The sequence below is a fragment of the Hippocampus comes genome, unplaced genomic scaffold (assembly GCF_001891065.2).
Source record: "Hippocampus comes isolate QL1 unplaced genomic scaffold, H_comes_QL1_v1.1 scaffold20, whole genome shotgun sequence".
Lineage (NCBI taxonomy): Eukaryota > Metazoa > Chordata > Actinopteri > Syngnathiformes > Syngnathidae > Hippocampus > Hippocampus comes.
The window spans coordinates 1198896-1225006 of NW_017805462.1; the positions used below are offsets into that span (position 1 = coordinate 1198896).

At 42.3% G+C, this 26111-nt stretch overlaps 2 protein-coding genes across 7 annotated transcripts in view; both read left to right on the top strand.

Annotated features, from left to right (window-relative positions):
• The window catches only part of esyt2a (extended synaptotagmin-like protein 2a), a 29460-nt gene extending 15424 nt beyond the window's left edge, over window positions 1-14036 (top strand). The window contains exons 8-25 of one of the 4 annotated variants that reach the window (XM_019875050.1): window positions 169-224; window positions 2414-2534; window positions 2620-2796; window positions 2891-2973; window positions 3251-3299; window positions 3916-4005; window positions 4091-4186; window positions 5187-5288; window positions 8213-8275; window positions 8727-8801; window positions 9076-9162; window positions 9255-9407; window positions 10562-10929; window positions 11759-11857; window positions 11978-12109; window positions 12380-12485; window positions 12579-12628; window positions 13162-14036. In XM_019875050.1, the coding sequence (XP_019730609.1) occupies window positions 169-224; window positions 2414-2534; window positions 2620-2796; window positions 2891-2973; window positions 3251-3299; window positions 3916-4005; window positions 4091-4186; window positions 5187-5288; window positions 8213-8275; window positions 8727-8801; window positions 9076-9162; window positions 9255-9407; window positions 10562-10929; window positions 11759-11857; window positions 11978-12109; window positions 12380-12485; window positions 12579-12628; window positions 13162-13207 (1953 nt within the window). In that variant the 3' untranslated portion in view covers window positions 13208-14036. The remainder of the gene's footprint in view (window positions 1-168; window positions 225-2413; window positions 2535-2619; window positions 2797-2890; window positions 2974-3250; window positions 3300-3915; window positions 4006-4090; window positions 4187-5186; window positions 5289-8212; window positions 8276-8726; window positions 8802-9075; window positions 9163-9254; window positions 9408-10561; window positions 10930-11758; window positions 11858-11977; window positions 12110-12379; window positions 12486-12578; window positions 12629-13161) is intronic. The other 3 variants (XM_019875049.1, XM_019875051.1, XM_019875052.1) reach the window with 3 other exon arrangements.
• A 3828-nt stretch (window positions 14037-17864) lies between these two features.
• The window catches only part of LOC109518903 (receptor-type tyrosine-protein phosphatase N2-like), a 53253-nt gene continuing 45006 nt past the window's right edge, over window positions 17865-26111 (top strand). The window contains exons 1-8 of one of the 3 annotated variants that reach the window (XM_019875053.1): window positions 17865-18210; window positions 21368-21418; window positions 21526-21639; window positions 24038-24152; window positions 24212-24347; window positions 24832-25105; window positions 25230-25514; window positions 25650-25690. In XM_019875053.1, coding sequence (XP_019730612.1) covers window positions 18120-18210; window positions 21368-21418; window positions 21526-21639; window positions 24038-24152; window positions 24212-24347; window positions 24832-25105; window positions 25230-25514; window positions 25650-25690 — 1107 coding nt within the window. In that variant the 5' untranslated portion in view covers window positions 17865-18119. Of the gene's footprint in view, window positions 18211-21367; window positions 21419-21525; window positions 21640-22299; window positions 22567-23012; window positions 23237-24037; window positions 24153-24211; window positions 24348-24831; window positions 25106-25229; window positions 25515-25649; window positions 25691-26111 lie in introns of those variants that run through there. The other 2 variants (XM_019875055.1, XM_019875054.1) reach the window with 2 other exon arrangements.

Consider the following 26111-nt stretch of genomic DNA (forward strand, 5'->3'; position numbering starts at 1 on the left):
CGCACACACACACACACACACACACACACACACACACACACAAACATACATTAGGTGCATTGCTACTCTGTTCATTGGCCACTTGATTAGGTACACCATTTCAAAAATTTTATGAAAGATAAATCCTAAAAATGCCCTTTTTAATGTCTTTGTGATTCTGTCTTGCAGCTTCTGGACATCAACTGGACAGGCCTGACCAACGTTCTCGACATTCCTGGGATCAAGTACGTGGCGGGATTATTGGCGCAATTAAGATAATTTAGCTCTTGGCAGAGTTAGTGATGGACACAATGCGAACAGTGTATGTGTGTCAGAGAGAGGGAGGGAGAGCACCTTGTCGGTGTGTGTGTGTGTGTGTGTGTGTGTGCGCGCGCGTGCGTGCGCGTGTGAGTATTTGCAAAGATTACCAACATCCCTGCCCCCCCCAAAAAAAAAACAAAAAAAACCCCAACTCAGTCTCTACACAAGTGTGTATCTGTAAAAAGGGTCTCGCATGTAATCTTCTTGTTTTCCGGATGTGTTCGCATTTTTGAGCATGCGTCACATGCTTTGAAGCTTTTTGAAGCTTTTATCTGGTCAACAGCATGCACGTCGTCGGTGGAAGAACGACAATTTGGGGCCTTTCGAATAAATAAAAGCCAGAGAGGATGTGAGCGGCGCTTCCTGCTCACTTCCTGTTTGTTTCCATCACTTACAAACTGGCTGGGCCGGACCCTCCGCCTTTTGAAATGTCGCCGTCCTCGTTCGACGGGTCTGTGTGTGTCATTTGGCGGAGGCGTGCGTGTGCAGTCGAGTGCCTGGCCACGCCCGTTTTCACTTTCATACTCGGCCTGTGGTAGTGTACATGTGGGTTCCTGTGAGAGGGTGGGCGTGCTGGGAAGCCACTGAGTGAGTGGGTGAGTGAATGAATGAGTGAGCATATGTGCATGCGTGTGACTTTGTAAGAGTGTGTGACTGAAAGCGTCAGTGAGTGGATGAATTTTGTGCTTCTGAGCGTCTGCATGTGTGCCTTTGAACATTTTGTGACTGTGTGTGTGTGTGTGTGTGTGAGAGAGAGAGAGAGAGCGAGAGAGAGAGAGAGCGAGAGAGAGAGAGAGAGAGAGAGAGAGAGAGGGGGAGAGAGATCCATCATGCAGGTGAACTGCACTTGCCCTGCCCTTTTCACTTTCTTACTGGGACTGAGTGCGTGCGCGTGTGCGTGTATTTTCGTGCGTGTATACGTGTATGATCAAGCACCGGTGACCTTCACCGCTCCCACCCTGTTCACTTTCATACTCTGCCTGCATATGTGTTGTGCGTGCGTGCGCGCGCGTCTCTTTGTGGAATGCGCATATCTTGCCAAGTTAACACACCTACAATAGAAATACTGCAGCATAAGTGAACGTGCTGTCTCACGAGTGAGTGTGAGTGTGTGTGCGCGCGCGCGTGTGTGTGTGTGTGTGTGTGTGTATGTGCGTGCGCGCGTTCACCAGTGTCTTGTGGTCGGCAAGTTAACTCAGAACGAAAAAGATCTTTCCGCGCGTGCGGTACAGTTGCAGGAAACAGAAAACCTTAAGTGGATGAGTTTCCCCGCAACAGTGGATTTATGCTGAGCATTTCGCCCTCTAGTGGACAATTGTGTCACTTCAGTAAAACAACTTGATGACAGCTTACGATTGACGCCATTATCAAATCTTTGAATCGCAAACATGTGAAATGACCCATATGTCTTAGTTTATACTTATTAGGCCAAGAAAGTTTCATACCTCCTCCCTCCAAATCATTCATTTACTTTTTATTTCACTTAAAATGGATCAATTTGAGTCACAAGATAACATGAACATCGAATGTTGCCCACTCGTGGTTACAGGTAGTGATTGACAGGTGTTCAGTTTGAAGGAAATGGGCTCAAAAAGGTTTTTCAAAGCACTTCAAATTAAACCTGTAGATACGCTGGTGGCCACTGCATTAGGTACACAATGACATGAAATCGCACATTTCCCCCCACATTTTTTTGTTTCAAAATAAAATCCCCCAATTTTTTCCCCACATTATCCTGTGGTTTCCATATTTCATGCCCTATTCAAACTGTTCCAACCTCAGACTGTTCCGCTTTTTCCCATTTCCCTCAACTTCCCCAATTTTCAAAATAAAAGCCCCAAAATCAAGAGACTTTTGACTCCAATTTACACATTTCGTGACTATTTCAAACCATTCCAACCTCAAATTGTTCCTCTCGTTCAGGGCAGCTCATAATGTAACGTAACATTTCACATTTTTTCCCCATATTGTTCCACTTCATTCCGCAATTAATAACACAGCCTTTCAGCTTCACTTCATCAACATTAACATGCAATATCTCCAGAAATGGCATCATCTGTATTTTTTTTTTCTATTGTGTCTAAGTGTAGTTCTTCCTTCTTATCGCCATCAGCGGTTTGTCCGACAGCCTGATCCAGGACATCATCTACAGCTTCCTGGTGCTGCCCAACCGTATCACCATCCCTCTGGTGGGCGAGGCCCAGCTCAGCCGCCTTCTCTTCCCCGTGCCTCAAGTACGCCCCCCCCCCCTCCCCCACGCACAATTTCAGGCTTCTGCTGACTTGTCTGTGCTCACAACGCTAACCCTGCGGCCATCAGGGCATCTTGCGCATCCACTTCTTGGAGGCGCAGGACCTTCTGGGTAAAGACAAGTTCCTGGGCGGCCTCATCAAGGGCAAGTCGGACCCGTACGGGGTCATCCGGGTGGGCAACCAGCTCTTCCAAAGCAAAGTCATCCACGAGACAGTCAACCCCAAGTGGAACGCCGTCTATGAGGTGACGAGGCTCTGTGCGCTCGGTGTCGTGTGAGACGACAGGAATGAAGCGTTGGGATTGTGTCGTGCTGACGGTTGTGCGCTGTGCCATGCAGGCGGAGGTCATGGACCCCGAGGGACAAAATCTTGAGGTCCAATTGTACGACGAAGACACGGACAAAGACGACGTGCTGGGAAGGTGCATGACGCAATACTAACACACGCTGATACAGTATCACACAACACAGGATTGAGGCAATTTCGACACAACATCACTGTGACACAACGTTACCACACTGTCAGCGCAACACGAAGTCAACATCGGTGTGTCAAGGCAATATCAACAGCAACGCATCGTAGCAACGCATCGTAGCAACGCAACGTAGCAACGCAACGTAGCGACACAACGTAGCAACACAAGGTCAACAAGGACCTGTATGGTTGTTGTGTCGTGACTTGGGCTGTTGTCGTTCCAGCGTGACCATTGACCTGTGCGAGGTTGTCAAGGAGCAGAAAGTGGACGAGGTAAGCAGCCCTTGATTGACATGATTGACACCTGAATCCTTTTCCGCGTAGCATTTGACGGGAAAACTCGGAGGAAGTTAACCCTGTGATGAGTGGAAGTCGGAGTTCTCCGGTGAATGACGTGTATTTTTTTTCAAACAACTGCGCAGCCTCAGCTAGCTTAACGCTAACCACGGTTATTGTCGTTGACGAAAATTAACAAACTAAAAAAATTGATTGAAAAAAAGTTTTTATCTCGATAAGAAAATGAAAATGCTTTAAAAGAAGGATACTAACTGAAACTTCTGCTTATAAAAGCAATGAAAACTATAGTTACAGTGAAAATGTCCTTCTTTTTTGTCTCTGTCAATTATTAATATTCAATGTGAGCTTTTGCAGTTCATTTGAAACATATTTATTTCGTCCTTGCTGTATACGTCCGTACAAAGGAAGGAAGGCCAAACAGTCATTTGCATCAATAGCGGCGGTGTTCTAACCTGTAAAGCAACGGGATGTTTGAACACAAACAGATGAGGAACACATCTTGTTTATCCTCTGCGAAGAGCGCCTCATATTACTGTGGCATTGTGAAGAGTCCTGACACTCTGGCGTGTTTTTTTTTTTTTTGTGCGTGCAGTGGTTCAGTCTGGACGACGTGGCTTCCGGCAAGTTGCACATGAAGCTGGAGTGGTTGTCTCTGCTGTCCACGCCCGACAAGCTGGACCAGGTAAGGAGCGGGGAGGCCTGGAACATCTCCCGCCTGCCTTCTTCCTGCCGTGATGTCACTTCCTCCTTCGCTTCCTGATTCTCAGGCACTGGCCAGCATCCGTGCCGACCGCGGCAAAGCCAACGACGGCCTCTCTTCGGCGCTCCTCGTCGTCTTCTTGGACTCGGCGCGCAACCTTCCGGTGAGCACACGTGCCAAAGTGAATTCAAAAATTAGGTGGACGTTCTTTGACAACACGTTTCTTCTTTCTCTTCTGTTTACGTCGTAAGTGCAAGTCAAGCAATCGGTCTTGTTAGCCACTTGATTAGGGACCTTTTGTATACCACAAGAAAATGGCGGGTGAGATATCCAGTGTGTCCACAAAGTCGCTTCACAATTACAAGCACTTCTCTTTTCTATTTGTTTTCCATTTATTCTCTTTTACTTTCTTTTTCATTTGATTACTTTTTTTTCTATTTCTTTCTTCCTCTAAATTAATTAATTTTATAGTTGTATAAAATAGTGATTTTTTTTTCTTTTTAATATACAGGACGTTTTGCACTGGATATGTCATTCAAATTAATTAAATCATTTATAAAAAAAAAAGCATTATCATTATTCTTACTATTACAATCCTCAATCAAACCATTCCTGAATATTTAGGAAAGAAAAAAACGTTTCGCAGTCTTAAAGAAATCATAATATTTGGAAATTTTTTTTTCTTTGATTTTATTCGTTGTGTTGCCGCCTGATGCTTGAAATTCTTCTCGATCGAATCAAGTCTCACGCTGAATGATTTTGAGTTGGAAAAAAAAAAAGTACTTAAAGGTTTGAGGGGGCGGTGGAACTACAGATCGAGTTGACACATTTGAACACATTTGAACAAATAAAACTTGGGCATCATTTTAATTTGACCAAATAAAAAAATATTTTGAGATGATATGGACAGTGTAAACATCCTGAATGAGCATTTTATTTCCAAATCTTTACCCGAATCTTGCGTCACGACCAATATTCTCCTCTCAGCGTCTCTTCTGGAAACGTTCTGACTTCACTTTCAAAAGGTGCACTTTGCCCAGTCCTTTCAGTTTCTGCTGACTGGACATGGCGACGAAGTTATCGTCCGCTTTTCAGCCTCCTCTGCTTCTCTTTCTTCCTTTTCCTTCTTCTTTTCCCCTCTCATCTTCCTGTCGCACGTGAAGAGCGTGTTCGAGGGCAACGTGGGAAGCGGGCATCTTTCCGAGCGGCAAGCTGCCGGTTTGGTGTTTTGCGAGAACACGGCCTCGCTCTACCGCAGCTTATTTGTGAGTCGCACACGTCTGACTTGCAACTGCATGCATGAATGCTTTTTATTTGGGTCAGCAAGGAACAGAGATGGCCGAGTCAAGTCTTCAGAGATTTTACGTGTTTGCAGATAATTGCTGAAAATGTGTCGCTTTAGAGCGCCTCGTTGTCAGCATTGAGTCTTCAATGCGTCGCAGCTGCAGTCTCACAGGCCGTTTTGCATCACAGTTGGCGAGCAGTTTGGCAATACATTTTGCGAGCCATTTTGCGTCTCATCAAAACACCTTGAATAGGAAAACTGATAATCAACCGCTGAGACAATCCTCAAAAGCTCGCCGGGCCTCACGCACACGTGCCGCTCACATCTACAGAAGTAATGTCCACTGTTGGCTTTTGACGTAATAGGAAAGTACACGAGTGTAGTGCTATGCGCACATCCGGTTGAGAGAAATTCGGTGCTACTTAACGCCGCATCAGCTACCCAGCAGCGAGCTTCGGCTTGCTAGCGGTGCGGCTAAACACGTTGGAGTCGCCCCTCTGTCAGTAATCATCGCCTCTGTGGTGGCTAATTAGCTACAAGACACGCTAATTGCTATGCTAACCTACGATTGGCACAGCTAGCACAGCAAAATAGCATGCTAATTCATCAAGAAAATCAACTTGGTAAATTGAACCGGTAAGGAATAACTGTCCGCTACACCCTACGTTAGCCAAGTATAAAAGTATATTAATATAGTTTGAAATAATAAGACAGTAATCCCTTGTTTTTCGAGGTTAATTACTACAGGAGTTTTTTTTTAAAGAATAAAACGCGAAACACTGAAGCCACAAACTTGAAGTTCGAAGTGGCAAGGAATCACTGTAAAATCAGTAATGTTATTTCTTTGTTTTCACAATAGAGTTTTGAGTTTGACCTTTGAGCTGTGTACAATAAATGTTCTCAAAATTTTTGTAATCAATTTTGCTTCTAGACATGAAAATACGGTTCACTGGTATACACAATGCGACTTCAAGAAATAAAAAAAGTTAAATATATCAAAAAAAAGAAAACCAATAGTTCATTTGTGATATTGTCATATTTTTATTGTTTCATAAAACCTTGGTTCAGGTAACTGGGTTGCTCCTCAAATGAAATCGTTAATTTGCAAAGCTGCTCAACAAAGAAAAAAAAAATCATTTTGAGCCTTGACGTGGCGCTCGGCATATACCGTACTCCACTGCTTAACAACATCGTCTTATAACATGTGACTAATTCTTCTAGAGTTAATTAGATGATTTTTATTCTTTCATAATTAGACTCTGGGCACATACTGTATGAATCCATTACGTTGTAATTAGTGCCCAAAGCAATTAAGATGAAAAATAAAGCTAATTAAGTTCCATTTATCCATGTTAAAACCCTATAACTAAATATAGAAAAGGAAAAAAAAAACATGTTTCACTTAGTTTCTCTTGTAAATGATTTCTTGTCATTTTTATGGAGCCAGTGTTTTATTTACGATTATTTTGGAACAAAATGTTCTCAGTTGATGTCTTCCTTCCTCGTGATTCCTCCAGGAAACATTCCCACGTCAATCATGGTCATTTTTTCTTATCTTTTCACACTTTGCTCTCAAATTTCTTACACGAGTTGCTCTTGGCCGGCATTTCTAGGTCTTTATTTCATCGCTGTCAAGAAATCTGATTTCTGTCTGATGAGCAACGAGGGCAGTGTTGTCCCCTGCTGCCCTCACCTCCCCCCACAGCGGATAAACAATGGTGCCTTGAGACACAAGTGACCCGACATACACATTTTATGAGACGTGAGCTGTCCTTTGGTTAATTGAGCAAAAAATTGAGATCCAAGCCTTTGATGATGTCCGTGAAGCTAACTGACTTCACAACATAGATAATTACACTCACTGTGTGTATTTCAAACAGCCACAAAAATTCGCCTTGTGCTATCTCCATGCTAACAAACATTACAAGACGCCATATGCTTGGCTAACTGATAGCATCGAGGGTTGCCGTGTTATAACCTTTTAAGCAACCGATATTTGAACACAGACCCTGAGCAACACATGTAGACAGATCCTATAGGGGCACTCGCATGCATGTCTTCTTTATCCTCTGCAAAACATTTTTATTTAAAAGACCCTTCTTAAAATGAACATCTGCTATTTGTACATGGCTGGGACAAGGCCCAACCAGGAATACCCAAAATCTGTGATAAATTGCCGCTTATTTATTGACAAGAAAAATATTTATTTACCCAACAAAAAAGGGGCCCAGCAGGGGATTGGGAAAATATTACTTGTGAAATAAGAGGGTGGTTCTGTGAATAGCCCCCCCTCGCCCTCACCATCACCAACAGCAAAGTCTCCTTCATGTAACTGTATAGGTACTCGCGGGCGGTGTGGGTTTTATTGTTATTTATTTAAAAAAATAAATAACAATAAAAAATAAAATACATTTCTTTTGCATTTTAGGAGCCAACCATCATTTTCGTGGAAAATGCTTCTGGGCTGCATATATCCCCATTTAGTCAACAATTAATAGGATTTTTTTCCCCCCAATGCAATCATAAATTGGTCAATTATATGTGGATTGTCACAATAAGCAGGCCGGTATGCCCCCCGCATATATTACTGGGTTTCACTGTATTTTTACTGCATCTTAGTGAGCAGCTGTGACCGTCTCTTTCATGTACAGTGGATGAAATTCGACTTGTATCTCAAGGCACGCACTCATCATGGCTTCGCCTCAAGCAGCTTTTTCTTGTTACTTGAAGGTGTTCATTGGGGATATTCACTAATCAACCATGTTGTCTCTGTGTCATGTGTGTGTGTTTGTGTGTCTTCCTCCATGCATGCTCTTCCCTAATAATCTGCTGCTGGTGGTGCTGGTGGTTTGTGTTCATGTATGTGTGTGTGTTGGCTCTCTCCATATGGCCTTCATCCCGTAGTGTTATCCCTTAGAGTTCAACCAGGTGGGGCTGAAGAAGGCCTCGCTTGATAAGGCCTTCAAGGTAACCACACACACGCACACACACACACACACACACACACACACCCACACACACACACACACACACACACACACACACACACGCACACACACAAAAGCTGAAGTTGCCTCATGTTTTGAATTTAGTTATAGCACCACCTGTTGCTTTGAACCAAACTTTTTTTTTCTCCATTTCTGGGAGTAAAATAGTTTCAGAATCCATCCGTTCGTCTTAACACCAATTGTGTCATGCGTGTGTTGTAAATAACTTCATGTCAACTTCATTTTGAGGTGTTTTGGGTGTTCTTGCCTTGGGTTCTTTTTACCGTCTGTGTTTTGCATCCTCGCTGAGAACATCTTTGGTCCTTGAATGTGAAAGGAATGTCTTTTCATTGTGAAATGGCATGTAGTGTGCATGCAACCGGGATTATTTAGTTTGATCTTTTCTAATCTTTTCCGTTCACGCTGCGCAGGCTGGAAAGAAAGTGACTAGCGATCCGAGTCCGTTTGTCCAGCTCCGAGTGGGTCACAAGTCCCATGAGAGCAAGGTGAGAAAAACTATGGCCCCCGGGTCATTTGCGCCCCGTGGCATAATATTTAAAAAAAAAAAAAACAATTACATTTGACATGACCTATAAGGCTAGTTTAAAAAAAAAATAGGTGGAGATTGGCATCATTACAATTCGTGTTTTTATTTTGTAGAACCTTTCTAGATATACAAAAATATGGTCATGAAACAAATGAAACGTGAATCTCACAGCACAACTGCGTGTTTAAATCAACTTGAAATGGACATTCATCGGTGGTTTTGTGCTTTGGCAGACACGCTACAAAACCAACGAGCCGGTGTGGGAAGAAGCTTTCTCCTTCCTCATCCACAACCCCAGGACTCAAGACCTGGAGGTGGAGGTACACAAAAGCTTCCTCCTCCTTTCTGCCAAACCAAGAGAAACGGAAGCCACATTCATGTTTTCTCACCTCATCTGTGTTGTCGTGTTTAGGTGAAGGATGCCAAACACGACAACTGCTCTTTGGGCACGCTGCTTCTGCCTCTGGGCCGCCTGCTGGAGGCCGAAGACATGACCCTCAACCAGCAGTTTCTTCTGCGCAACTCTGGACCCAGCTGCAGTCTCAAGATGAAAATAGCTTTGCGGGTACCAAACATCTGCACTAACCTCATTTGAAAGGAAAAAAAAAAGTAGTCCTGTACAATATCAAATGTGAAATTTTGAAACTAGCTTGAGCTGTCTGAGAAGTGTTGCAAAACTCCCCCGCTTCCTCATTGTGCAGGAGCAAAGCGTCATTGTGTCGCCTCGAGATTCAAAGTCTGACGAGTGAAAATATTTTAAGATAGATAGATCTGAGGTCAAGTGGTTAGCGCGTCGATCTCATAGTGCAGAGGTCGTGGGTTCGATCCCGGCTCTGGCCTTCCTGTGTGGAGTTAGCATGTTCTCCACGGGCCTGCGTGGGTTATCTCCGGGTACTCATGTTTCCTCCCACATTCCAAAAACATGCATAAAATTGCTCAAAATTGTCCCTTGGCGTGAGTGCGTTTGACCCCGGGAGTTCCTGGTGATGCAGTGACTTCATTCGCGCACACTGGAGAAAAAGGGGAGGGGCTTCGCTTGTTAGAAGATAGCAGCTGTACCATCCACTGTACAAAGAGCCATGGAGAACAAAGTGGTTCATAACGTAGCTCCGGCTAATGCTACACTTGGTACAGTTCAACATTAATAATATCAGTATCGGGTATGCCAGCCTCCTCGTTGACAAAACGCCAAGTCAGCTCACGTTTATTTTTGGACAGCTCTGGGTGTCCGCAGCCCATAACAATAATCTCCTCCTCTATTGCGCTCTCAAATGTGGTCACAAATCCCGCCACTGTGTGTGAGGTAGTACATCCCGTAGCCCGATGGGTTGCCACGAGGTGAAGCGCGTAAAAAAATATAGTTGAGGAAAACGAATGAAATAACCTAAAATTGAAAGTAGACAGCTACTTCTGGAACCAGATGATTTGATTTTGTTCAACCACTTGACGAAATGAAATTGAAAGTCAACACACCATTTTGTTCAGCGTTGTATAACCCTGCAACGTGCTACATATCGATTATCCCTATCAATAAACAAATAAACATAAATATCTTTATCTGCAGCTTCTGTTGGTGCCCTCTTGGCCCCAATGCAAGCAGGCTTTAACAGTCGAAGTTACCTTTTATGTATAAAACAGTTATCTGGATATGGACCGAAAAGCACGAAGAAATGTCGCTGGAAACCTTTCAAAGAAACCTCACGTCATGTGCAATTTCAGGTCCTTTGTCTGGACAAAGACGCATCTTTCGGCGTCGACCAGGCCTCATCCGGGCTCAAGTCCAGTACCGCCAACCTGACGCCACGGCCGTCCGAGTTTTCTGACTCGGCCGCCAACATCCCGCGCTCCTACTCTGTCTCGGGCCAGGACGGCCTGAGGCGGCGTCGGGAGTCCGAGCTGGAGGAGCCGGACAGCCGGCTGAAGGGAGGCAGCCTGGCCGAGCGCGGCCGCAGCTCGTCGCACGTGGCCATCACGGGATCGCAGCACTTCCTGGACGGAGGCAAGGAGGCCACGCCCAGCATCGCCTCCGACATCTCCTACCCCTTCGCTGCTCAGGAGCTGCAACAGAGACTCCAGCAGATGCAGAAGTACAGCAGACAGTTTTTTTATCCAAAAGAGTCTCTAAAACTAAAAAGCCCTGTCAATACTTTGTCGACATCCTTTCCAAACAATAATACGGACACAAAGTTAAAAACAGTGAAAACAAGACAAAAAAAGAAGGGCTCAATTTACGTGATTCGTCTTACGTGCTCCATTTGAGAGGTGAGCAGCAGTATTTTGGAGCAACTGGCGATGTTTGAGGCAGGGCTGGTTGACTCCAAAGTCAAGTGCATTAACGTAATCAAGATGTTGCATATGAAAGGGTTCCCATTTGCCAGATCCAAATAAGTGGCAAACCAACCTCAAAAGCATTAAATTGGCTCGAAACTTACATATAAACACATTTCACACACGCTTCAAATGGGTTTCAAATATGCTAGAGGCATTTTTTTTTCTGTCCGTAATATGCTTGTGTCCTTGAGTGTTTTGAAAGGCGCTTATGAATGAAATGTATTATTATTCTTATTATTATTATTGAAACTGGCGCTGATTTGAATTCAGAAGCATCAAATCGACTCAAAATTAACACCTTGACTCAAAAGGAGCTTAAAAAGATTTCACGACACATTTCACACGAGCCCTTGTTGGCTTCAAATGGGTTTCACATATGTGAGAGACATTTTTTTTGTCTGCTGTGCTTCAAATTGACGGCGATTTGAAGCGAGCTTCAAATAGGTTTGAAATTCGACAAATGCGTTCCACGGGTGCTTCAAACTAATTGGAATCCACTTCAAACACTGAAAATCACTTTCAAACACAATTCTGTGCCCATACACAGATTTTTATGAGAAAGTTTGCTGTGTGTGTGTGTTTTAGTGGTTCTGGACCCAGCTACTTCCCCCTGGGGGAGATCCAGCTGACGGTAAGACACAGCTCCCAAAGGAACAAGTTGGTGGTGGTGGTCCATGCCTGCAGGTAACAAAAACACACACGTACTCTTTTTTTTTTTTTTTTTTTTTTTTGTTTTTTTTGGGAGTTGATGGTGATGTGGAAATCCACTGACAACCTCTTCTTCTTGTCGTCGCTTGTGCTCAGGAATCTGATATCATTCACCGACCACGGCTCAGACCCATACGTGCGCCTCTACTTGCTCCCTGACAAGAGACGCTCGGGAAGGAGAAAAACTCACACCTTCAAGAAAACGCTCAACCCCGTTTATGATCAGACGTAAGTAGCAAGGTCACAATAGGTCATGGAAACTAATGGACTAAATGGGAAAAAAAACTTTTTCCCAAATTAGTGAATCCTGATGACAAAATTCCAACACGAGATCATAATTTTACCTTAAACCCTCATACATGCGGCACACATCATTTTTATTTACATTCAGAGAGTGTGTTTTAGTTTGCAGTGAAATAATTTTTTATATATATATAATATATATGTGTGTGTGTGAAATGATTTTATATATATATATATATATATATGTGGGCTCAGTTTCGAGTTCAGCGTTTCCCTGGTGGAGCTCCACAGGAGAACTCTGGATGTGGCCGTCAAGAACAGTGGAGGGTTACTCTCCAGACACAAGGGCCTGCTGGGAAAGGTACAAGACCAAAAAAATGAAGAACTCTCCACCAGCTGGTGTTTGTTGCATGTCACATGAGCAAGCTGACAAAGGGCCCCTTTTGTCCGTCAGGTCCTGGTCAAATTGGGCCCCGAAGACGCCGCCAAGGGATGGACGCAGTGGTCAGTTATCACTTCAATTGTTGTTTGACTTTTTGTTGAAAAATGTTTCTTTCTTTCAAACGACTTTTTGGTTGAAAAGACACTTTTACCTCTCAAAAGAAGAAGGCAATTTTTTCTCCCTCTAAAAACTTTTTTTTTTTTTTAATTGGGTAAAAAAAAATTTGACTGCCACTTTACTTTTTTTAAACATGACTATTTGCCCCAACACATTATTTGGGTTGAATATTTCTTAAACAGCCCCCCCCACAACAATCCTATAAAAAAAATACAAATAAAAAAATCAAATTGTCGAAAACAAAACATATTTTTTATCTCCCCCTTCATTAAAATAAAATCTTTCTTCAAAAGATGTTTTTTCTTGGGAAAAATTATACCAGAATAAATTGTTTTTTTAACTCGAGAAATGCATTTTTTTTTCTTTCTTGATGACGGAAAATCTTCAAAAACAATGAAAAATTATTTGTACATTTTCTTTATAAAATATATATATATATTTTTTTAAATGAAAGTTGTATTTTTTGTGGCCCCTGCAGGTATGAGCTAACTGAAGACGGCCAAACAAAGACTCATCTGATCTAAAGTCATCATCATCATCGTGGTGGTGGTGGTGGTGATGACTCGGGCGTTATTCGAATCTCCCCGTTTGTGCTCCTTTCATAGTTTCCAACCAAACAAGCAGCTTTCGCATGAAGGGGCAAGGCAGACCTTGCCTTTGAGGCAAAAGGGAACAAACGCAAATTGGCTATCACTATTTATCATCGTCACCAAGTCCCTTTGTGTAAATACGTACAGTGTATGTTGCATCGTGCAGGATCAAGATAAGATGGCTGGAATGTTATTTTTTTTTTTTCTTCTTAACAATGTCTGTCATGTGTGAAGGAGCCTAAGGGACACATGGAAAAGAGAAAGAAATTAAAATCCACTTTTCAATTAAAAAAAAAAACAGTTGGACTATACAAGGGAAAAAGTCATATTTTTGGGATTGGAAACATTTGTCATATTTGGAGTTTAATGAAGGACAAAAATCACTTTAAAAATTAATTAGTGTGCAACCATTTTCTCGTGATATTTCAACTTTATGAACAAAATCTAGTGATAATTAAGAATTATTTTGTTGGGAAAAAAGTCACTTTTTTTTCTTGAAAAATACATCTTTTGTTTGTCTTGCGGGGGTGAAAATGCCTTTTTTTTGGGGGGGGGGGTTCAAATCTTCCCCTCCAATTTTCCTTAGAAAAATGGCTGAGGAAGATGTGTTCTTTTTTTTAAAATTATGAATAAAATTGGATTTGTTTTTTTTAAATAATTCAACTTTTGAGAAAGTGGAGGATTAAAAATTAGTTTCCGTCTTTAAAAATACTTACTTTTCTATTGAATTTTTCAGTTTTCCTTAAAAATGACTTCCCCCCCCAAAAAATATCAGGGTGGAGAATTGTTTATTTTATTTTATTATTGTCCTTTTTGTTCCTCAAAACAATGACTTTTACAGCCCAATTCCCCCCCAACGTATGACCTTTTTCTTTGGGAGAAAAAATATATAACTTTGGCCCTGATTCTTTTTTTTTTTTTTTAGAATTAAATGTGACTTTTTTTTCTTGAAACAGATTTGTTTTTTCTGTTTTTAATTACTCTTTGCAAAAAAAAACCCCCAAAAATCTTTATTTCTCCTGAAACGAAACAAAATATGACTTTTCCTTCTTCGAACAATCTCTTTTTACCTTGTAAGATTCGAATTTGTGCATTTTTTTCTAATTCTGTGGTTATGATGCAAGTGAGTTGCAGCCACCACCAAATAGAACCAAATACATTTTTTGTTTGTTTTTTTGTGTTGTTGTTGTTTTTCTGTTGTTGGGTTTTTTTTTACACGTTTTGCTAAGCGAAGCTTTACACTGGCTTTTATTTGCCATTTGTTTATCTGGTATGACAATTGAGGATGTAATTGTGTTGGGAAGTTGTTCTGCTCCAGTGAGTGAGCTGTTTGCATAAGATTGAAATATTAGCCAGGTGTTTAAAGGCGACTTTATTGTGAAATTAAGGATTCAAAAATTATAAATGGAGAGCTATTATATCACGCCTACAGCTATCCATATGTACAGTACAAATCCTGCAGCTTGAAAAAGAAACCCAAAATATCACGATTGCATATCATTATGTAACAGCACCATCTAGTGACCATTGTTTTTTTTGTTTTTTCTTAATGAAGCAGCAATATTTTAGCGAGTGTCATTTTCATATTGTTTTAATACTTTCACGTTTTACTTGCAAGGTCTTAAATCACTTTATTCAATTTATATGCTTTTGTCATGATTTTAAGTATTCAAAGTAAAATGAGTAGAACAGGAAATCTGTTATTCTGACGTGTGTTCTGCTTGGGGACACATTTCAAATTTGATGGACTTTTACTCTTATTTTGAATGGCTCACATTTGAGTCTCCTTCCTGTTGTGCCTTAGGTCGAAGGTCACGTGACCCGTCTGCGTCAACTTGGAAAGGAATAAAACAAAAATCAAGTAAAAGTCTCGGGTTATTTTATATCACATGCAGCCACCTAAACCATCACAATGCAGCTCTGTTTACCTTTTGGCTTCGCCTGCCGCATCACGTGGTGACCATGACAGGCGACCAGTCATTGTTTGTTTCTATGTTCCTAGATAGACTGGTGACTAGTTAATTTTTTGTCCATGTTCTCTGACCTTGTCGGGCAACCAGTCAATTGTTTGTCCATTGTGTATATGATGATGTTGACTGGCTACCAGTCCTTTTGTTTGTTTTTTTTCTGAGTTGACATTGACTGTTGCCCAATCATTTATAGATGTGCTCTGACATTGGCTGGCGACCAGTCATTTTTTTCAATTTGGGTTCTGATAGTGTATGGTGACCAATTCATTGTTTGTCGACATATGCACTAACATTGACAGGTGACCAGTCCAATTTTTTGTTTATATGTGATCTGAAATTGGCTGGCGACCAGTCTTTTGTTTTTCTACCTGATCCTGGACATTGGTGGGTCACCAGTTCATTCGTATTGTTTATGTGCACTGCTCTGACACATTGACTGGTGACCGGTCTTTTGCTTATCTATGTGCCTTTATGTTGGCTGGCGACCAGTTCGTTGGCTGTGTTGTAACATTGCCTGGCGAAAAATCCATTGTTTGTCTGTATGTGCACTGACATTGGCTGGCGACCAATCCATTGTTTGTCTAGTTGCCCTGACAGTCAAAGGCGATCAATCCATTGTTTTGTCTCTATGTTCCTTGGTAGACTGGCGAGTGGTTAATTTGTGTTTTTCACTGTGGGTTCTGGCAGTTCGCAGTGACCAGTCCGTTCAGCGCAACAAAGTGCCCTACACTTTCTTTACTGCCATGCTTTTCCACAAGAGCCCGCCAGTTTGGTTTCCGTTTGCCTTTTTTCACTTTTATTTCGAAAGCGAGCGGCGGATGTATAGCATGCGAAGACACCCGTGCGCTTGCTGCGAACAATCTCTTTTTACCTTGTAAGATTCGAATTTGTGCATTTTTTTCTAATTCTGTGGTTATGATGCAAGTGAGTTGCAGCCACCACCAAATAGAACCAAATACATTTTTTGTTTGTTTTTTTGTGTTGTTGTTGTTTTTCTGTTGTTGGGTTTTTTTTTACACGTTTTGCTAAGCGAAGCTTTACACTGGCTTTTATTTGCCATTTGTTTATCTGGTATGACAATTGAGGATGTAATTGTGTTGGGAAGTTGTTCTGCTCCAGTGAGTGAGCTGTTTGCATAAGATTGAAATATTAGCCAGGTGTTTAAAGGCGACTTTATTGTGAAATTAAGGATTCAAAAATTATAAATGGAGAGCTATTATATCACGCCTACAGCTATCCATATGTACAGTACAAATCCTGCAGCTTGAAAAAGAAACCCAAAATATCACGATTGCATATCATTATGTAACAGCACCATCTAGTGACCATTGTTTTTTTTGTTTTTTCTTAATGAAGCAGCAATATTTTAGCGAGTGTCATTTTCATATTGTTTTAATACTTTCACGTTTTACTTGCAAGGTCTTAAATCACTTTATTCAATTTATATGCTTTTGTCATGATTTTAAGTATTCAAAGTAAAATGAGTAGAACAGGAAATCTGTTATTCTGACGTGTGTTCTGCTTGGGGACACATTTCAAATTTGATGGACTTTTACTCTTATTTTGAATGGCTCACATTTGAGTCTCCTTCCTGTTGTGCCTTAGGTCGAAGGTCACGTGACCCGTCTGCGTCAACTTGGAAAGGAATAAAACAAAAATCAAGTAAAAGTCTCGGGTTATTTTATATCACATGCAGCCACCTAAACCATCACAATGCAGCTCTGTTTACCTTTTGGCTTCGCCTGCCGCATCACGTGGTGACCATGACAGGCGACCAGTCATTGTTTGTTTCTATGTTCCTAGATAGACTGGTGACTAGTTAATTTTTTGTCCATGTTCTCTGACCTTGTCGGGCAACCAGTCAATTGTTTGTCCATTGTGTATATGATGATGTTGACTGGCTACCAGTCCTTTTGTTTGTTTTTTTTCTGAGTTGACATTGACTATTGCCCAATCATTTATAGATGTGCTCTGACATTGGCTGGCGACCAGTCATTTTTTTCAATTTGGGTTCTGATAGTGTATGGTGACCAATTCATTGTTTGTCGACATATGCACTAACATTGACAGGTGACCAGTCCAATTTTTTGTTTATATGTGATCTGAAATTGGCTGGCGGCCAGTCTTTTGTTTTTCTACCTGATCCTGGACATTGGTGGGTCACCAGTTCATTCGTATTGTTTATGTGCACTGCTCTGACACATTGACTGGTGACCGGTCTTTTGCTTATCTATGTGCCTTTATGTTGGCTGGCGACCAGTTCGTTGGCTGTGTTGTAACATTGCCTGGCGAAAAATCCATTGTTTGTCTGTATGTGCACTGACATTGGCTGGCGACCAATCCATTGTTTGTCTAGTTGCCCTGACAGTCAAAGGCGATCAATCCATTGTTTTGTCTCTATGTTCCTTGGTAGACTGGCGAGTGGTTAATTTGTGTTTTTCACTGTGGGTTCTGGCAGTTCGCAGTGACCAGTCCGTTCAGCGCAACAAAGTGCCCTACACTTTCTTTACTGCCATGCTTTTCCACAAGAGCCCGCCAGTTTGGTTTCCGTTTGCCTTTTTTCACTTTTATTTCGAAAGCGAGCGGCGGATGTATAGCATGCGAAGACACCCGTGCGCTTGCTGAGAGCAGCAGCGGCGGCGGCAGCAGCAGCATCCGGAGGAGGAAGAGCAATCAACGCCCTAGCTTACAGCCTCACCGCCCGCCTGCCTCCTACCCTCCCTCCCTCGCTCCATCCATTCGTCCAGCCACTCAACCGACTCGTCTCCTGCTCGCCAGGCCGCGCAGGTGCCTTCCCGAGCGCACCCCAGGACCGAGCAGAGCCCGTGAGGACGGATGGCCTTTTAACGTGCGGTTGGAGCCAAAGCAGGAGAGACATGCCGCCGTCTTCCTTCTCCTCCTTTTGCCTCCTCGTCGTCCTCCTCCTGCGCACGTCTTCCTCCCCCGCCTTGGCTGACAGGCTAGTCGGTGAGTCGCCGCTGCTACTGGCTCTTGTGCTTCCGCTGGGGTCCATTTTGTGCTGGGTGTTGATTCGTCAATTAACACATAAATGATGTCAAAACGTCGGAGCTCTCACTAAACTGAGAGTCGGGGGGCAACCCCCCCACCCCCCAACATAAATATAAAACAGGTCCGTGATGTTCATTCAAATGAGCATCGTGCGTCATTTACACCTACGTATTTATAAACTACGATCATCACGTTGAGTAATCCAACGAGTTGAGTTAATATGCATAGAAATTGCTCCTAAATCATTTTCAACATGTATATTTTTTGCAATGTAAAAACAAACAAGTATGTCCGTTACTCTGGAAGTTATCAAGACATGCGCTATTTAACAAACACATTAGTTGACCTTAACTAAAGTGAATAAATAGGTAGACATACCATGAGTATGAATATGTGTATTTTTAATGTCCAAATATATACTGTATATAAATGCAACATGTGAAAGGTACCGCGTGTAGAATTTGTGCCATCCAGTGGTGAAATAACAGAATGCAACAACCTAACTCGAAGCGCGTGGATTTTGAAAAACGCGCACTTCGGTGCACCGGAGAAACCACATTTGGCCAGCCTATCACCAACTTCTTCAGCAGCTATGCAACCATAATGTCTTCCCAAACGTCCCAAATAAAATCCCAAAGTCGCTCAAGTGACGAGAAAGTGCCTGGAATTTGTTACACATGTTTTCGTCGTTAGGATTAGGACCTACGTTCCCGAAATTTGTCTTCTTCAGGTATCCGTAGCAGAAAGATGGCGGTGAAACATGGCCGCCTCCTAAGGGAAGACCCGCCCTATGTAATGTAATTAGCAATTATTTCACTAAGAATTGCGTTGAAAATATGGTTTTGTCATTGAACATATTTTGCATTCTGTTAATAGTGTTTAAAAAAAAACAGACCGTTGGAAAAAAAAATCACACCGTCCCTTAAAAAAAAGTATGTCAATTAGCCCCTAACATAGCAAACAAAGACAATGAATGCACCATCCATACAAAATAATTTTTAAATTATAGAATACTCATAACATTAATATCTACATTTTAAATACATTTCTTAAAATGTATTTTGTCCTCATAGAGTGCTCTTCATTTTACATTTGTGTTGTGTTTTTGTTCAAAGTTGCTCAGTATGCCCAGGTTGCAGGGGACAAATCAAGTGTTCATAAAAATTCAATTTAAAACTTTAAAATAATGTGTGTGTGCGTGTGTGTGTTTGAATGGGTGATTGTTTTTATGTGTTTTGTGTGTGTATCATTGTGTATGTGTTTATGTGCCCCCAGGTATGTTTCTGTTGTCATTTTTGCATGTTTTGTGTGTGTGTGTGTGGGGGGGGGGGTTGTACTCCTCCTCAGGGCTTCCCTGGTAGTCAGGTTACATAATAAGAATAATAAGTAAGCAAAGTGTGGCAACTGCAGGACATTTGATGATGATGGTGATGATGTTTGTTCACCTTTCTTGAATGCTTCTTTTATCTTCAGGAGGCGCAGGTGTGTTAATTTGTCACATCCACAATCGATTGTTAGGACAGTGATGATGCTTTATTGCCCTGGTTAAAAAAAAAAAAAAAAAAAAAAAATGCATGCTCGCCTAATCGCTAGCCTGAAGGTCGTCCGCCGTCAATTGCCATGGTGACACTTTTACCGTTTCAGTGCACACACAATTGGTGTGGACAGTTTATAGACAGACGGATTTAGTCACACACTTGACCAAAAATGAGACAACAACAGCTAGCCTTGAAACCTAACCCTGTTTTGAAATACTAATTTAAAAGCCTAACCTAGGCTATAAACCCCACCCCAGGCCTAGAACTCAAATTTGGACACCTAACCCAGGTTTAAAACTCTCATTGGAAACCCTCATCTGTACTTTAAACCCTAATTTGAAAAACCAATCCTGATTTGAATCCCTAATTTGAACACGTAATCCTCATTAAAAACTCCACAATATCATTAAGAAAACCCCCTCATTTAATAAGACACTTATAATAGTTTAACACCATTATTTGAATCCCCAACCTAGACTTAAAACCTTTAGAAAGCCGAAGTCTGGTGAGAAACCCTACCCTTGGAATAAAATTTCACCATGACACCCTAGCTCAATTTGAAAGCCTAACCCTGGCTTGAAAACCTAACTTGAATGCTTAATCCTTTTTTAAAACCCCGAGTAAAGCTTGAAACCCTCATTTAAAACCCAAACAAAAGTTTAAAACCCTAACTCAGATTTAAAACCCTAATTTGAAACTCTCCTTGAAACCCGGCCCCGTGCTTAAAATCCCAATTTGAAACCCTCACCCACACTTAAAACCCTCATTTAAAAGCCTAACCTTATCTTGAAACCCTACTCCAGTCTTCAAACCCCAATTTGAAACCGTAACCCTGCCTTGAACCGCTAACAATGGTTGAAAGGCCTAATTTGAACGCCTAACACGACAGGTCAAAGCCACATTAGAAAGCCTGCCTGTGTTCTTTGTGTCCATGAAGTTGTGGGCAGAGCAGCAGAAGGTGCCAAGTGCATCATGGGAAATGTAGTCCTCCTCTGCTTTCCTGCTAATTCCACTTAGTTTGCATTGCTTTGCTGGCCCGCAACCCATTTCACGTGTGTGTGCTTCTCAGGGACATGACCACAGAGTCATCGCCACTCCAGAATAGTTCCTCCTCATCCTCCTTCTCCTCTTCCTCCTCCATAGCTGCAAAGTCCACCAATTCTGTTCACACCTCAGCAAGAGGTGGCAAGCACACAGGCAAAACATGCAAGTGTGTGAGAGTGTGGTCGCCCTTTGATGGTCTCACAGCTGATGAGCTGTTGCCATGGTTACAGCATCCTTGTGCCCTGTTCAACGGTTGTGCGCGCGAGTGTGGTTTAGCAGCCGTCTGAGCGCATCACACAGATGGCCCACTGAGTGATGTCAATAGGCTTGGAACCCTGATTTAAAACCCTAATTTGAAACCCTAACACAGTCTTGAGTTCAAACCTTAACCCTTGTTTCAAAATGAAACCCTCAGTTGAAACCAGGGCCTGGGCATTTCTTGATTTTTGAGGTGGGCAGATTATTATTATTTTTTTGCCGTTTAAAAAAAAGTTTCTTGAAAGATCATTGTCTTTCTCTTGTGTTATTTCCAGGTTGTCTATTTGAGCAAGAACTGTGTACGCCATTCGAGCTATGCGTCAATGGTGAGATTTAAAAAAAACCCAAAAATCTATTTTTTAACCGTTTTAGCACTTTGACTTGCCGTCAGGCTGGAAGGCGTCCCAATACTTTTGTTCACGTGCGTTTGTAGACGGGATGTTCGGGAGGTGTTACTCCATCCCGGTGAGCGACGTTTACTCCTACGATGTCACCCTGCCCGTCGTACAACATTTTCGACTGCTACTGGACAAAATGGCCAATACGGGTAAGCGCACGCACGCACGCGCATGCATGCCAGCTTGGGGATGAAATGGTGCTTGTGATCATGCAATGTTTGTTAGAAGAGATTCCCATTTATGTTTATGACACGTGCATATGAAGTGTATCGCTGCCACATTAGCAAAAAAAAAAGTTGAGAATCACAATATAACATGATAAATCTCAGGTTATAATATGATAAATTCCATATTGGTGCTACATGATCGATTCAACAGTATAACCTGATCACTTTCACATTTCACATGAAGTTTCATCTTTTGACGTGATGTTTCATGATGTCATGTGATAAGGAAGTAAAATTCATCACATTAAAACGAAGTTTGATTTGCGCGTTTAGCAAACCAAAACAAAGCAATGATTATTATTTTTGTAAAACTTTTAATTTATTGCAATATGTTTTTTTTTAATGTATTTATTTTTTCTAATGTGGCAGCAATACTCTTCTGTAGCTGGGAACTGATTTAAATGGTAAAAAAAAAGTAATTCCAAAATCATCTGCTCATGGCAAGAGTTGAAAAGTGCGATAGCGTCCACTAGAGGGAGACAGAAAGCATATAAGCGCCCCCTTGTGTGATCGGCTGATGAGGCCCCTTTGCTTTGAGTGACATCTTAAAGGAGTTTGATAGAAAAATGCAACATCGAAAACAAACAACAGTGATCTCTTCATGAACAATTGCAGCGTGGCGAGGTGGAAGAAACGACACTAACGAGCAGTCGGGACGCCGTGCCAGCCAGCACCCCAGGAGATAAATTGTCAACCGCGCCTCACTCGCTTTATTAGCCTCACCTCTGTTAGCATGCTGCCAGTGCCTTTATGGCGCATTTGATGGCAACTATTCAGCAGCTGTGTCGGGTTGGGTGTTAACGAGGTGCTACAGACGGTGCGGAACTGCCGAGAGATGAGGACGAATCGGTAATTGCTTGTTTTAATCCTAGGAAATGACAGCCGAGCTCAAATGTCACAGAAAGGAAATAGACAAGGGCCATGATGGTGTTTCACGAGCCTGTAAAGTCAGTTGAGAGATTTGTTCCGAAATAGATTCTTTCAAGATAATTGCTGAAAGTGTGTCAAAATGTATGTTGTGCTCAATAGTGGAGATAAAACATTCACCTTGTTTTCATATCAGTTTTGGGGGTTTTTTTGGGGTTGTGGCTAAATCAGACGACGCACTTTGATATCTGGCAGGAGTCGCCCCTCTCTCACTATATAAGGACCGAACCACCATAGTACGCATTAGCGGTTATTTGGTGGAATTGTGGGTTACTTTGAGTCATTTTTACTCGGCCCAAGCCTCTTAGCTTGCAATGTCGCTAGTGGCTAGTTCCTCTTGTTCTTGTAGCGGTGTGGAAAGCGCAGCGGCGACCCAGTGGGATGTTCAGTCATTCCTTGTTTATCTATCACTGGACGGACTAAATGATAAAATCTGTAATACGCACATTTATACTCAAGCTTGTATGTCACACCTGATGCAAACTGGCTAAGAGTTGACAACATAGCAGCCAGGCCGGGGCCTGACTTTTAAAGCCACACACATTCAGAGTCACGGATACTACTTTGTTGGACGCCACGATGGCAACCCCAGGTGAGCAAAAATAATTCCTGCACCTCCCATGCATATTTTATCTTGGTTTCATGCAAAATCATGATTTATGCCATTACTAGAACATGGGTAGGCAACTGTCGGCCCGCAGGCCGTATCGGGCCTCTCGACCACATTCTTCAGTGGCCCATTAATTCTTCCCTAAGTCCCCCGAATTTTTTTATGATGATTTTTTTATGTGTGCCTATAAACCCTCCAAATTTCCCCCAAAAAGCTGATGAACAATTAGTAAGCGTTTTCCGCAACAGAATGGGGTAAATAGAGAAAGCAAACCCAGAAAACTAGACCAAAAAAACAAACATAAATAAACAAGAAAAATGTCTTTTATGTGAATTTGCGGATGTGTAAAAATGCGTCATCTGTCGTTTGAACTTGTAATATCACCATTCTCCACGAGATGGCAGACATGGCCTAGTGATACTAACTGCCCGTACTACAACATAAGTAGGCCCAATATTATTTTTTGTTTATTTTTGGGGGGAGATTTGGAATTTTTGCTGTTTTTTGCCATTCTTGAATGGTCAGTTTTATGCACTGAAAAAAAACACTGTGGTTAATTTATTTGTTGTTGGTTTTGAATAGTGGAACTTATACTGTACACATGCATTGAGAGGAGCCTGGAAAATAAATAAATCCCTAAATAAAGATGTATTGTAGTCAGACCTCACAGAAGGAGCGCGTGCTTTGCTCATCTTAACTGCTGAAGAGAAAGGTATTTCCAATTGGAACCAAGTTTGTTTGGTTTGACTGCTCAGTCGTCGTTGAAATTTTGTGCGTGTGCAGGTTTGACGTGGCAGGACGACACCACCCAGCATGTTCTGGCCAAAGAACTCTCCAAAGTCAGGAAGATTCCTCATCGACTACCAATGAGCGCCGCCGCCGGCAACAAGGACGGCAGGTAAGACACTCGAGACGATGAGGAAGTGGTGCGTCTGGATAAACGGAGCTCATTGGCAGGCCGGCGGCCGAGGCGATGGACCCCGTAGATCGGAGGCTGAAGCCGGTGAAGGCAGAGCTTAGCAGAAACTTGCAAATGTACCTCCAGCGTCTCGGAATTCTCCCGAAGGCGGGCGGCGGTGAAAGCCTGAGGAAGGTTTGTTCACTCTATTTTTATGGGGTGTGGAATTTTAAGTAAAAAAAATCAATGTAATAATTTTAGAATCAGATCAGAATCAGCTGTAAAAGCACACAAGGAATTCAGCTTCACAGTCACGAGTCATCCATGAAAAATGACAATTAAAAATGACCAACAGAGTGGTTCGCTACTTAACGGCCCGCGTTTTTCAAATGGATAAAAGGAAAACATGAGGAAGTGGGGAGGAAAAAAAGATGCCCTATCTGCACTCTTTTAAAGGAGGGCGCACAATATGAACCCAGAACATTTTTTGGACAGTTATTTTTTAACGTCTTTCATTTGCTCAAAAACTTAGTAAGACATGTCAGATATGTTAAAAGTCCATCCGCAAAGTCTGTTTCACTTAGCATCATAACGTTTGGTAGACATGACCATCATGAGTAGACCCACAAAAAAAGTCCTTCCGTAAACCTGGACACTCAAATAACTTGGTGTTTTCCAGAGCGGTCAAGTCCAGTCAGACCTGTACAGCTCCAGGTCTGACCCGACGAGTACCAAGGCGTCTTCATCCTTCAGAGTGAAGGAGAACCCATCAGCGGATCGGCTCCAAGTTGTCCTTAACATCCTCAGGGTGCTTCTCGCCGCCCATCCTGATGCCTCAGCACGCCTCAGACCCGTCTACAGCCAGGGAATAGAAGCTTCTGACCCCAGGAACTTCAAGTCCAGACCCAAAACTCCAGGGGGTCCTGCCAAGGAGCCTCTTACGTTAGTGGATGGTAAGTTCTGTATGAAAAACATACCAATTACAAAATAAAGACAATTATATGTTGTGAATATAAAACATTTCAAGGTACCACTGTTGATTTTTTTGCTTCATTTGATCCAAATGTCACCCCGCAGAGAAGTTCATCCAGAACGTTTTGAAGAACATCGGCAGGCAACACCTGGACGTGGACAATCTGACACCGCATGACATGGACCAGCTGTCAAACCTCATCGTGGATGCTTTGCAAGTGGTGGACAAAGACCGTACCGCAGACCGGGATCAGGTCCGACCCGGGCCGAGAGACTTGGGAGATGAGCTGAGTGACGGCAAGGAAGAAGAAAAGAAGGGAAATAGCAGAGATGAGGAGAATGTGGCGGAAGCTTCAACTGTGAAGATGACCTCTTCTGACCCACCTCAAGGTACCGCCAATCAAACATGACGACGGCTGTTAATCACAAATGGCTGGTGAATGCGAAAAGATGACATCATAGGAAGCACTAGAGCACTACGATACTGATAACATGAGAAATAAGGACTTTTTTTTTAACCAACAGAAGTCCAATCACCGACTAATGACGACAAAGTGAAGGACGAGGTGAGCCTGTCAGAAGTTCCCTCTCTTAATGTGGTTTGCCGTTTGGAACACTCGATTAATCGATGAATCATTGCACCTTTAACTTATAGAGACATAACTCCAGAAGTATTAGCTGACTAAAGCAAAGGGAACAAGTAAAATAGAGGTAATGCTGCAGTTGTGCCAGCTGGCTCAACGAGCAGTGTAAGAGGTACACAACAATGTTTAATACAGATATGCTCGGTGGTCATGCTAGTTGCCTAAAACTAATGTTAAAAATGTCGATAAAATCAAGGCACACTATTGTTATGCTAGCTGACAAACTAACGGCACATGTAAGATTGCTGCACTTTGTGATTGTCTTAGCTGTCTAAAGATAAACTAATAGCGTATGTAAAATAGAGGTATTCTGTGGCCATGCTAGGTGACTAAACCTAACTGT